Genomic DNA, 14,309 nt, shown 5'->3' on the forward strand with positions numbered 1-14,309 from the left:
GAGAGAGGGGCTTATTTCAAGATTCTAAAAAACAAATCATGCCCCTCTAAAAACTAAAAACAATAAACGACGATGGGAAAATAAAATCTAATAACTTAACCCGTAAACATAATCTTGTATACTCCTGTAACTCCACACTAAACCTTCGCACTTGTAGCTGAAAATGATGGAAATAAATAGGGAGTAAGAACTCGAGAGTTTTTAGTAGGGTCGAGGATAGTTAGTCAAGTCAAAATTATCACAATTTAATTAATTCACAACGAAATATACAAGTGCCACAGAGAAATATTTAATCACAACAATTTAGAATAACATTAAGGATTGCTTAAACACAAGAAGACAATCATAAACAATTTTACCGTATCAAGTAAAATGCAAATGCGCAACAAGGATGATGCATGTCTAGCCCTATTGCAGGTCATGAGCTCATGTGTCAGTTGTCTATCTGCTCCCGACATTACCCGGGTACGAGTCCCAGATATACCTTTCCAGATACATACAGTGTGCATATAAGTCTTACGGCCAGGCCGCATGCAGTGTGACTTTTAAACATGTTGTAATATGCTTACATCTGGACAACAGTTCACAGTGTGTTGGTGTTCCCACTATACATTTAGCCATAAAACCCAAACAACGTTGCATCTGCTCTCTTGTGGCAGGCAGTCTTTTTATCTTTGTCCTCTACTCTCCTGTGGCAGAGATATGCTCTCCTGTGGCATATATCCTTTTAGTTAATACATTCTTTTCTTTCCTGTGCTCTGCTCTCCTGTGACAGAGGTTCGTTAGATTCTTTTAGTCTTTGCTCTCTGCTCTCCTGTGATAGAGATTCCTTTAACTAATATATTCTTTTCTTTTCTGATCTCATTATTTTTTTTAATTCCTTACTTTCAACATCACAAACTATCTTCACACTCTTTCCTCATATTTTCCTAAATGTTCTATGAAAAGAGGATCATGAGATCCTTAACTTAGATTTGTCTTTCTAAAACTTTTAGAAAAATTTGTCTATTTACCATTTTTTGTTTTATTTTTCATAATACATACAATAATGTTCTTATAAAATAATATCTTGATAAATAATAATTATAATAATAATTTACTCTAATGTAAATGAGTAATTTTAAACAAATATTTAAAATAATATTTATAATACTCTTAAAACTTATTTTATAAAATTTTATTTTCAAATTTTTATTAACTACTTTCTAAACCACGAACTCCTCGATATTTTATAGAATTATATTTAAACATTCACTCTTTATTTCATATTTATAAAAATAATCCTGAACTTTTATAAAATATCCGGTTTATCCCTAAACTTTATTTATTATCCAAATTACCCAAAAAAAACTTATATAATTATAATATTAAACTTAATCTTTTCATAAAAATACATTTATATCTCTCAAAAATAATTCTTCATAGTTGTTTCTTCTCTTCACAAAGAACCGAAACTCTTCTTTCAAAAGACAAAAGAATAATCATTTATTAGTTAAATCCCTCGACAAGGCCTCTAGACTTTTAGGGAAGCGACAACCAATCTCATTTCAAAACCAACTCATTTAAACTCAAACATAATTCATTTTTTTCTTAAATAAATCAAAATCAAATAAAACAATTCTTCAATTCAAATTAACCAAAATAAAACTTCTCAAAATTCTTCTAAAAATTTCGGTAGCACCTCTTCTAAAATTCGGACCTTGCCACCCTTCTCGGGTCCCATCCAAACCATTTTCAAATTCCAACAGCAAAATCATTTATAAAATCGAACCAATCTTAATATTAAATCTCTTTTAAAATCAAACCAACTCGAAATCCAACCGCTTCCAAAATTAAATCATTTTCTTTAATAACTCAAAATCAGCTAATATAATTCTTAAAGTTTTTAAAATTTTATTTTGACCCCTAATCTTTTTAGAAATTACATTTTAATCACTAAACTTCTAAAAATTCTATTTTAACTCACAAACTTTCTTTTATTTAACTTCTAGTCCCAAAACTCTTTCTTAATTATATTTTGGCCACAAAATAGTCAAAACATGAGGTTTTTTGTGTTTTTCAAATTACCAAATCAAACTCTTCAAAAGTTCATCAAAATTACTTGATTTTTAACTAGTATTTCAACAATTTTGGTAAATAAATTTTCACAGCTTTTGATTTAATCTCGTGGCTATCAAACCTCATCAAATTTATCTCGAAATACCACATCACAACAATCCCAAAATTATTAAAACAGCCACAGCTGAGTTATTCCTCATAGTCGAACCAACAAATCACAAGCAACAATAATAATTCAACATAAACTAATTTAAACTCAAACAATAATAAACCAAATCAACATTCACTTATCAAATTCATATTTAATTATTATAAAGTTACCAAACTCTACCTTCGTACGAAATCAAAATACTCGAAGCCCTGGAGAAACTTTTTGACCAAGATGCCTAAGAAGAAAACGTCAGAAATCGTCTATGCCTCCTAAAACTCCAATTGGCCAAACTCAAAGGGAAGGGGAACTATGTCACTGTCAACTCCTACCGAACAAAAATAACATTAACATGAAGAAGAAGAAGATACGAACACTTTTATCGGATTAGATTTTTTATTGGAAATACAGATCTCAAGAATTTGAACGCGGAAAATTTGGTATTCATGAAGAACACGTTCACTTTCTCTCTTTCTTTCTTTTTTCCCAAATGGCTTCGTGAATTGATGATGATCAATGGTAATAAAAATGATTTAGGTAGTTTGGTGACACATGGGGTATGTATTACAATTTGGAGCTGTTGAGTCAGCAGTTTAAGTTATAAATATTTTAAACGGAGAACTATTAAAATTGAATATATTAAAACATAAGTAATAATATGTATAGAAATAAATATATATGAATTATTAATATAAATGATATTAGTACCAAAAAGATAAAAGATATACGATGAAGTATTAGAAAAGTTAAATTTACCGAAGAGTACCGATATTTGTTTATATAGACAAATTTTGAATTTGATAATAATAATATTAATTAAATTTTATTTTTAAATTAAAAATATCAATTATTTAAATTAGAATATACATATAATTATTTTATTATTTATAAATTATTAGAATTATAGTTTTTAATTATGTAAAATATTTTATCATAAAAAGTATATGTATAATAATATAAATTTGATTAAATTCAAACTGTTATAAAATTAATTTAATTATTTATAATAAAATAATTTTTAAAATTGTGGGTGTAGTTACATTTATAACTATGACTCAGAGACTTCTCGTGGCAATAATAATCCATTTCTTCTCTGTTCTGTTAATTTTCACCCTTCTATTTGGTGCTCTCATTGACTATGGCGGTGGCGGATAACACTCGCTTGAAGAGTATGGAGACATACATCAAGTGCTTGTTTCAAATGCTTGAGTTGGTGATGGAAGAGTCCCGAGTGGAACGCACACGAGTGATGGAAGCTACTGATCGGAAGGGCGAGTTACAGATTCTCCCTGACCCTTGTCGCAGTCATTCTGTGAATTACACTCACCCCATGGTTTGCACTCAGGGGCTGACCATCCACAGTGCAGTCTAGCGCAGTCTACCCCCATACTGAGGGGTGAGCTTTGATCTTCCCAAATTCGACGGCATAGATGAACTAGGTTGGATTTTTGCCGTGGATCAATATTTTGATTTCTTCCGCATTCCGGAGGAGGAGCAAATCAGGTTGCTTCAATCCACATGTCCGGTATGATCGTTCTGTGGTTTCAAATGTCAAAACGCACAAGCCAATTTCGTTCGTGGAATCATCAGTTGAAGCGTGCGATCGAATTGGAGTTTGGACCGTTACTCTTAAATTTTCTCGTGAATTACTCTTTAAATTCTAGCAAAACGGGTCAATAACTGATTACTATTCGAAATTTGTGACTCTTGCTAATAGAACTAGCATAGACCCTCTAGATGCTTTGGGTGATTACTTCATTAGTGTGCTTCGAGCCGATATTAAATGGAAGCTTAAGGCACAATGTCCCCCATCCCTGATGTGTGCTGTGAGTCTCGCCCGGTTATATGAAGATAAATTCTCCACAGTTTCGCGAAACACCCAGGGTCCTAGCTCTTATCGTGCTCAGCCAACGGCACCCAATTCAGGTACCACAACGTAACTCCTTACTCCCTTCATTGCCCTCGCCAAACCCTCGACCCCCTACTAGTACCAATCGGGCTCCAGTCAAGAAGCTCTCCCCTACTGAACTTTAGGCCAAAAGGGAGAAGGATTTGTGTTTTTGGTATGATGAAAAGTTCACAACCTTTTACAAATGTCCTATCAAACATTCGTTGTTATATCAACTTTACGAGGATGAAGAGCAAAGTGTTGCCGAGCCTAGTACTGATGATGTGGGTATGAAAAATTCCTTACTGCGGTTAGAGCTGTAGGTCATGGCTCACCACTTGTCTTACTATGCCATGCATGGGACCTCAGGCACAACCACTATCCGCGTCAATGCTCTCATTCAAGGCTTGGAAGTTAAAGCCTTCATTGATGGAGGTAGTTTTGACAATTTTATACAACCACGAATTGTCAAATTCTTAAATCTGTCTATTCAACCTGCACCAGGGCTGAAGGTAATGGTTGGTAATTTTGTTGTTATGATTGTGGAGGGATATATCCCTACTGTTGAAATTTCAATGGATGGTTGCAAGGTTCAAATTCATGATGTATTTGTGCTGCATGTAGCGGGTGGTGACTTAATCATTGGCACACCTTGGCTCAGGCATTTGCGTGCTCATATTGTGGATTATGATGCATCTTTTATTCGCTTTCTACATGAAGGAAATTTTGTTACGGTGCATGGTGAAAAACCAGCATTACCACAGCAGGCCCAATTTCACATAAGACGGTTACTACATATGAATGCCATTGCTAAGGTCTTCACCTTGGAATTGCATCAACCACCCGATGAATCCCCTCATACCTTTCAACTGTCAGAGCAAATGGAGCCTGAACTAATAACATTGTTGCATGCATATGCGAAGGTTTTTCAACTCCCTTCAGGTTTACCCCCGAAACGCTTCCAGGATCATAGCATTCCACTGATTCCAGGGGCTGCCTCTGTGAAAGTTAAACGTTACCGTTATCTGCATAGTGAGAAGGCTCAAATTGAGGCTATAGTCCAGGAAATACCTGAGGAAGATATTATTCAACCAAGAAGGAGTCCCTTTTCGTCCCCTATTTTATTAATCAAAAAGAAGGATAGGTCTTGGAGGTTTTGCACAGGTTATCGCGCATTGAACAATATTACCGTGAAGGATTGTTTTCCTATACCAACAGTTGATGAGCTTCTTGATGAGCTGTTTGGTGCGAGGGTGTTCTCAAAGCTGGACCTCAGGTTTGGTTATCACCAGATTATAGTAAAGTCTGAGGATAGGTTCAAAACGGCATTCCAGACTCCCCAAGGCCATTATGAGTGGCTTATCACATTGTTCAGGTTTACAAATGCCCTGGCTACATTTCAAAACCTGATGAATGACATATTCTGCCCTTGCTTGAGGAAATTTGTGTTGGTCTTCTTTGATGACATATTAATTTATAGTCTCTCATGGCCTCAACACTTACAACACCTTGAATAAGTGTTGCAGATCCTCCAACATGAAGCTTTATACGCAAAGCTTTCCAAATGCTCCTTTAGTGTCAATGAGATTGACTATTTAGGACATACTATTGATGAGGTGGGTGTTCACATGGATAAGGTGAAAGTTCAAACCATAATTGATTGGCCTGCTCCTCAAAATTTGAAACAACTTCGAGGTTTTCTGGGTCTCACAAGATATTATAAATGCTTTATTAAAAATTATGCCTCCATAGCTGCCCCTCTCACGGACCATTTGAAGAAAGATTCATTCACTTGGAGTGCCAAAGCAGCTTCTGCATTTACCCTCTTAAAGGCTTCCATTACGTCTAAACCGGTATTGGCCCTACTGAATTTTGACTTACCCTTCATCATTGAAATGGATGCTTCAGGGTTTGGGATTGGAGCTATTTTAATTCAGTAGAAGCACCATGTTGCTTATTTTTCCAAGAAGTTCTCTCCAACCATGCAACGTCAATCCACCTACACAAGGGAGTTTTACACCATCATTGAGGCAATTGCCGAATTTTGCCATTATTTGCTTGGAAAGAAATTTATTATTTAAATGGATCAACAAAGCTTGAAATCACTATTCCATCAAAATCTGCATACTTTGGAGCAACACAAGTGGTTACACAAGTTGCTTGGCTATGATTTTGAAATTCAATACAAGTTGGGTATTGATAATGTTGCTGCTGACGCCTTATTTCGGAGCTTCCTTGGGGCGTGGTCTTGTCCCAGAGTAGATTGGTTATGTAATCTAAAGGTAGACGTTGAAGCTTATTCGAATCTCAGGTCCATCGTGCAGTCTTGTTTGGAGGGAAGGCATGACATTGGTAATTATTCTATAAGAAATGGAATTCCCTTATGGAGTGACAGGGTGGTGATACGTTTGGCAAGCCCCTTGATCAAGCTACTTCTACATGAGTTCCATGATAGTGTGATTGGTGGGCACTCCGGGGTTGCTAAGATAGTTGAACGAATTGCCTCAAATTCATAGTAGCCGAATATGCAACACGATATCTGTGACTGTTCTTTCTTGCACCATATGTCAGCAGGCCAAGGTAGATACTAAGTTGCCAGCTGGGTTAATACACCCTTTGCTAGTACCGTTGCAAGTGTGGGAAGCAATTTGCATGGATTTCATCACCGCGCTTTCCCCCTCCCATGGATATTTTGTGGTCATGGTAATCATTGATAGGCTTACTAAGTTTACACACTTTGTTCCCTTAAAGCGGGATTTTGCCGTAGAACAGTGGCGGAAGCATTTATCAGAAACATTGTGAAGTTACATGGTTTTCCTAACACCATAATTTCTGATCGGGATCGAGTCTTCATTAGTAGATTTCGGCAACAATTATTTAAAATGCAGGGCACAGCCTTGGCAATAAGCTCTGCGTATCATCCTCAAACCCATGGACAAAGTGAGGTGTTGAATAAAAACCTCAAAATGTTGCGATGCTTTTGCTTTGAGAATCCAAAGAAATGGGGTAACATGCTTCTGTGGGCGCAATATTGGTACAACACCTCTTATCATAGCGGTATTAAGATGTCTCCTTACAAAGCATTATATGGCCACGACCCTGCCAGCCTCATTTGTTATGAATTTTCTTCCCATGATGAGCCATCCATTCAAGAGTTGTTGCTAACTCGAGACAAACTGTTGGAATAGCTTAAGGCTAATCTCGCAAGGACCCAACAATTCATGAAGACTTATGCTGATAAGATTCACCGAGATGCTGAATTTGAGAAAGGCGATCTCATTCTAGTCAAACTCCAACCCCATTGGCGGCATTTAGTGGCTTTATGCAAGAGTCAAAAGTTGGAAATGAGATTTTTTAACCCTTTCTGAATCATTAAGAAGTTAAGTGTTGTTTCTCACAAACTAGCATTGACCTCTGAGGCTAGGATTCATGATGTTTTTCATATAGCACTTTTAAAAAAGTTCAATAGTGACTCGCAGGCATATTACTTACCCTTACCGTTGCAATCAAGTGACTTTGGACCCATCTTGGAGCTGGCAGCAGTTTTGGATTCTCAGACAATTCTTAAGCATGGAAAGGAGGAAAGACAACTCAAAGTAAAGCGGGGCATTGGTGAAGCAGCTGAGGTCACTTGGGAAAGTGCAGCAAAATTCACCAAGAATTTTCCCCGGTTCAACCTTAAAGGCAAGGTCGAAGTGAAAGAGGGGAGTAATGTAAGGAAGAAAATTGTTGCCCATGAGATTGTTGAGGGCAAGGATGAAAATAGTGAGAAATTAACTAATGAGGAAAGATCAGTTGAAGGCAAGAGACACGTGGCAGCCGATCCAAACAATTCAGGTGCTACAAAAAGCAACAAAGAGAGAATATTAAATAAGAGGCTACAAGACTATGCTTGGCAACAAATTACTGGTATTGCTCCTTTTTCTCTCTGACAAATTCTGTTAGAGCCTCTCTCTCTCTCTCTCTCTCTCTCTCATTCTTCTTCTGCATTCCTTGGCTACCTTCTAAGAATTCTTCTCCTTCCTTCTATGACAGGTTCTCATGCCCGATGATGGGTCCCTGAATTCTTTCTATTCCTCACATAACCTTCATACTTTACTGTTACATTGCTTTCTTTTCCTGCAAGTTATAGTTTACGACACTCATTTTTCCATTTCTTATTCTCTGTAATTCATAGACTTCTCTTGTGGCAATAATAATCAATTTCTTCTCTTTTCTGTTAATCATCACCCTTCTAGTAGCATTGAAGTCTAGTCTTTATTAAATCTTGAATAGCAAGATACATAAATGAAGAATTATGATTATTGCCATTTTAGTGATCCCAGTTTCACCAATTATTTCCCTTCTCCTCCTTCTAGTCCATCTTCTTCTTGTGTTGTGGCATTAATCCAATCAATTTTATCACCAAAATAAGAAAAATGACAAAAGCAAAGCTAAATAGTAACTTCAAGTCCTAATCCCAGAAAATTTTTCATCCGATTTTTTCAACCGTAATCCATTATTCATATATCAAACTGATGATCTACTATAAAATATCCGAAATAAAAATATAAAATTTTCACCCCAATTACATTGCATCTCGACATTCACTTATACATAATAAATACATACAGGCATTCTGATGAAAATTTCCAGAAAAAGAAAGCAAGAAGAGAGAAAATAGTTTTGGTAAGACAAAAGATTGATACTTGAGCCAAATTTGAGAGTTTTCAAAATTATGAATTTTGATCGCTAAATAGTAATTAAAAAAATGTTGATTTCTCAGTGTGAGAAGAATTAAATATAAATTTGTGTACATACTCGTGTTTTGATTTCTTTTTTCTTGCTTGTAGTTGTGGTTCTTGCTACACACAGATTTTGTTACCTTCATTACTAGCTAGCTTTCTCCTTTGCCAGTGCCAAACAGTAGAGAAAGAAGAACCCTAATTATGGCATTGTTATTGTTATTTTCATTTTTCAATAGAAACTACGTTTTCTTTTGGTCCACAGTATTCTTAGTCTTAATAGCTCAAAGAATAATCCGTCACGAATCTTGTATGCCGCTAGCCAACAGAAACTGTGCTACATGCAGAAGCATGCATATGAAACAATTTTGTTTTTGGTATTGATAAAATGAAATAATTTAGTAGAGGTATGAAGAAATGAGCCGAAATGAGAGGCTCATTTATATAAATGTTTCATAAGGGAGAAAGTGGGCTTTTAATTCATGCCAATGTAGGCCTAATGAAAGGTTAGCCCAAATTGGTTTGCTTAGCTTACAATTCACGCTATGTTGCCTGACCCATTTCAGAACCGAAAATATTAAAATTAGGTGATTATTCATGAAAATATTTTGATATAAAGATATTGAGAATTATTTAAAAATTTCAAAGTAAAATTAAAATAAAATACAACTTAAGAGTAAAATTAAAAATACAAAGGTTATGAGTATAAAATATATTTTTTTCTACCTAAAACAATTTATATATCTCATTGATCGGATACATTATCAATATAAAACAATGTTATATACGCATTCAATTATATAATGTTATATCAGTAAAAATAATTATTTTTTATATTGATCGTATGAATAATTATCTAAAAGAACAGATAAATTATACGATTATATAAAATATTTTACACAATTAATATATCAAAATTAAACTTCATATTTTATAAGAAAAAAGTTTATTCTCAGGAATATGCTCTCTTTATCTTTCTCTCCCCTAAACGGCCTCTAATAATTATTTAGAAAGATAATGAGGCACCAACAAAAAAAAAAAAAAACTCCTTTTCAACCTTTATTTTCACTCTAGGTTAATGAAACACATACCTACGTAATACATAAAATTGTTGATTTGTTTATTAAGTATCAACTAGGATTGACAGCTTTTTATCTTGGAGACCTTGTTATCTTTTAGGAGTAATTGTCAGGATCGTTTAAAATTTTTTTTTTTTACCTTTTTCATATACATTGGTTAAATTTACTATATAAAAACTGAAAAAAAATTTTATTTATAAAAATTAAATAGAAGATATATTCTTCTTTTAATCTTTTTATTATTGCTTAAAAAAGTTGTTAAGATATTATATTATTAGAATTATGTTAAATCTTAGGTGTATTTAATTTAAATTAACCATCTTAATTCATATAAATTTATTATTATTAGAGGAAGTGCGTATTCTATTTTATGATAGATAATGAAAAGTTTACGTAATATTTTATCTAAAATAGATACAATAAATAAAAATATTTATGTCAACTAACTAAGTAAATATAAAATTAAAGATTCAAAGTACAAAATTTTGGAATAAGTAGTAAAAATAAATAAGATTGATAACAACAATCAGGTCATTCTTATTAATGTCATGATATATATATATTCTATTCAATATTTATAAGTAAAAAAATGACTAATATTTTTTAATTCTTATATAATAAATTTAGCTAATGTATATAAAATTAAAAATAAAAATAAAAATAAATTTTAAACAATTCCTGATAATTATCCGAAAAGAGATTCCTAACAAAAAAAATTATCAATTAATCAACTTATTAATGTGTCGATTCTTTTGTAACCCTTGTTGAGGTGATGAGTTCCATGCGGTGTTTTTCTGTTCGATTGTTGTGGTCTATGAAGCACGGACACTTCGCTAAGTTATCGTGTCTGCGTGTCGGACACATTTCGGACACGACACTCACCGACATTCGTCCGACACGCGTGTCTGCTGTGTCCAATCGTGTCTTAATAAAAAATAAAATTTTTTTTTCGGACACGCCTGGACACACCTAAATACCATCACTTGTCCGCGTGTCCAGTCTTATTCTTAACATATATTCTTAAAATAAATTTATATATAGTATATATTATTATTTATTAAAACAAAAAATATTTTAAATACTTGATATAATTAAAATAAGATATTAAAAATAATTAAAAATTTTAATTTATATTTTAATATCAATAAGATATCAAAATATCATTACAATTTATCTAAAAAATACTTTATATTTTATATATATGCTTGTCCCCGTGTCGGCGTAAGATTTTAAAATTCGCGTGTCGGCGTGTCCCGTATCGTGTCGTGTCCCGTGTCCGTGTCAGTGTCCGTGCATCATAGGTTGTGGTTGATTGTACTACAGTACTACACGTCCATGTTTGAGTCTTTGTGAATATTAACTATAGAGAGATATTAAACCACCATTTTAATCATAAAAATGACGGTTAATGTAATCAATTAAAACGAACAAAAAATTGTCATTTTAATTCGATAGAAATGACGGTTTTAACCTCTTTTTTAAATGACAAAAATTGCATTTTAGCTGTTATATTAAATGATCAAAATTTTTGTTTTTACTCGATAAAATAGCACTTTTAAACGCCATTTTAAATAAAAAAAAACCCATACTAGTAAAAACGGTCAATTTGAATTTTCGATTTAAATAAGAAAAACTATTGTTTTATCTAGTTAAAACGATAATTTTAAATATAATTGTTAAAACTGAATCGAACCGATCGGTTCAACTGAAAACCAATAAATCAGATTCTGTATCAGTCCGAGTTAGTGTTCTAACCGTTTAAGAAAATAAATCGATCAAAATCAATACGAACTAGTCCGGTCAAATAATCATCAAGCGAGATTAACCCGCACGCTGATGATGTCATGCTGACGTCAGCGCGGGGTTGAGAAATTTGTAAAAACACATTGCAAGAGATGGGCTGACTCTTCTTATATGAAGAGCAAGCTGACAACGAGAATAGATCCTCTCAATTTTTTTAACAATTGAAAGAGTAAAGTATGATCTCTCACTATTAATTTTTATATTCAACATTTTTAAATTAATTAGTTTTTTAATTGAAGTACAAATTAATTAATTTTAAAATAAAAAATAATTAATATAAAATAAAATAAAAATTACTTATTCTGTGAAGAAAAATAAACTTATATATAATTATTTAATTATATAAAGATATCCAAATTTTGAAATTACTCTTTGGTTATAGTTTATGGACTGTTATTCTTATTGTATTCAATTAAGATGCTATTACAATAGTACTAACTAATTTTATGTTTATCTTTATATTAGTTATTTTTAGAATTCGAGACTTAATTGTTCTTAAAATGTTAATAAAAATATGTATTTCAAATTTTAATTTTAAATTTTTAACTATTTTATATTTTTTATTTATGTATGACCGATTTTACCGTTCAACAAATAATTTACGATTAAACTAATAAACCAGTAACTGACCAGTTCAATCACCGGTTCGGTTTTGACAACTATGATTTCAAAACCATTTTAAAATGGTAAAAATAATCATATTAACCATAGTAATTGTGGCCACTTTTGGAAACGACCAAAATAACCATAATCCAGGATTATAGCATTTTTTGTAAACCCCGCTAAAATCGGTAAATAATTAGTTAATAATTAAATTTTAATTAGGAAAGCTAAATGCAAAACTAATATCAAAATAGAATAGAGCTCGTCGAAACGAGAATTTTGATACCAATTTCGAAAATTTGGCCCAAAATCGGACCGAAAGGACCGAACCATTTGAACCGGGACCCAAACCGGACCCGTGGGTCCAACCGGACCCATAACATAAAAGAAGTAGCAGCTTCTTCCCCTTCATTTTACACCAATGCTGCAAACAGAAAGGGGAAGAGAAGGAGCTTCCCTAACCCTTATCTTCCTTCTCACTACCATAATTCCTCCGTCTGGGCTCTGATCGCCACACCGTTCGCGGCCACGCGCTCAGCGCGTCGAGCTCTACCTTTCTATCCGAATAATTTCACTGGTAAGCCCCCTCTTTCTTTGGTAAAATTGAAAACCTATAGTGAATCTTGTCCAATTTTTGTGTTCTAGGTTCAAGTTAGCTTTCGAGATTTATGGGCTCAAGCTATTGAGCATATGGGTATGGTAAGAATACCCTAAGCCTAGCTCAATCTTGTATTTATAATGGAAAAACTGAAATTGAAACATGTACATGTATTAGGTGTAGATTAAGTGGGTATATATGCATTGGAATTGAATTGGGAGTAATTGGAGGCTTGTTGGTGATCAAAGTTTGGTTTGGGGCTATATTAATTGAGCTTGGAGGGGCTGTATTTTCTGTTGTGAGGCTGCCTTGGGTGAACTAAGTGATTGGCCAAGGTATGGTTTAAGTTTTACACGTTTAATATTTACGGTGTTGTGAAAACTTAGGTTAGAGGAACCATATGATAAGTTGAATTTGTTAATTGCATTTAATGAGTAGTTTTGTAACGTTGTTGGCACAAATTGTTGATGAACATATATTGGAATTATGAGTTATTGATGTTATTAATTTTATGCTCTTGGACTTGCTATGATGGGTTGTGTTGGTGTTGATATAGATTGATGGAATATGTTGGTGTTTGTTTATAAAGAGTTGATATCAAGGTAGTAAACTCGTAGTTTTTACTTTAACTCGACTGACTATAATAAAATCGTAATTTGTAAAATCGTAAGACGAAACGTAAACATAATTCGTAAATTATAAAAAAATATAAAAAATGTAAAAAAAGATTAACAAATAAAATAAATTTTATAACTAATTCTCAAATTAATTTTAACAAAAACAATTTAGTAATTCATAATTATATCATATGTATATATGTATATGCCATAAGCCCAAAACACCACTTGAACAAAAAAAATTGACTAGGCTAGGCTCTTCTAACTAAAAACAATAAAGCAAATAATAAATAAAGGATATAAAAAAAACAATCAATTGGAGATATTCATTAAAAAAAACCGACTCCAAAAAGAAAAGAACAAGGAAAAAAGTTTAAAGTTTTCAAAAGAAAAATAAAATAAAAATAAACCAGTTTTATTAATCATTTCAGTTCCAACGCCACTCTCTTTTCGATTGCCCTCTTCCATCTTTACTTTCCTTCAAAATTTCCATTTTCCACAATACCATTTCAACTTTTTACTTCTTTTTATTTTTTTGTTCAAAATAATAATTTTTTTTTTAGATATGTCCTTATCCCTCTTCTAATAGAATAACCCCTATTGAAGTAATGAAATAGAAAAAAGAGACATAGTGGGTTACACACATAAGAAGCAAAGTCTGAGAGGGAAAAATGGAGGAAAATCGAAGGTTCCAACTCCTTCTCAGCACATTATGCTTGGGATTCAAGTTGGATTCTGTATTGCACAGCAAAACCAAATTTTTTGTCCAACTTTTTTCTCCAACCGTAGGT

The 14,309-nt window shown here is 33.0% G+C and overlaps 1 protein-coding gene across 1 annotated transcript; it reads left to right on the top strand.

Annotated features, from left to right (window-relative positions):
* Positions 1-3,276: 3,276 nt before the first annotated feature.
* Positions 3,277-8,317, top strand: LOC112733341 (uncharacterized). The gene is made up of 2 exons (XM_025782265.2): positions 3,277-8,003; positions 8,130-8,317. The coding sequence occupies exon 1, from the start codon at positions 4,421-4,423 to the stop codon at positions 5,609-5,611; it is 1,191 nt and encodes a 396-aa protein (XP_025638050.1). The 5' UTR covers positions 3,277-4,420; the 3' UTR covers positions 5,612-8,003; positions 8,130-8,317.
* The last annotated feature ends 5,992 nt before the right edge of the window (positions 8,318-14,309 follow it).

Source organism: Arachis hypogaea, chromosome 13 (assembly GCF_003086295.3).
Source record: "Arachis hypogaea cultivar Tifrunner chromosome 13, arahy.Tifrunner.gnm2.J5K5, whole genome shotgun sequence".
Taxonomy (NCBI): domain Eukaryota; kingdom Viridiplantae; phylum Streptophyta; class Magnoliopsida; order Fabales; family Fabaceae; genus Arachis; species Arachis hypogaea.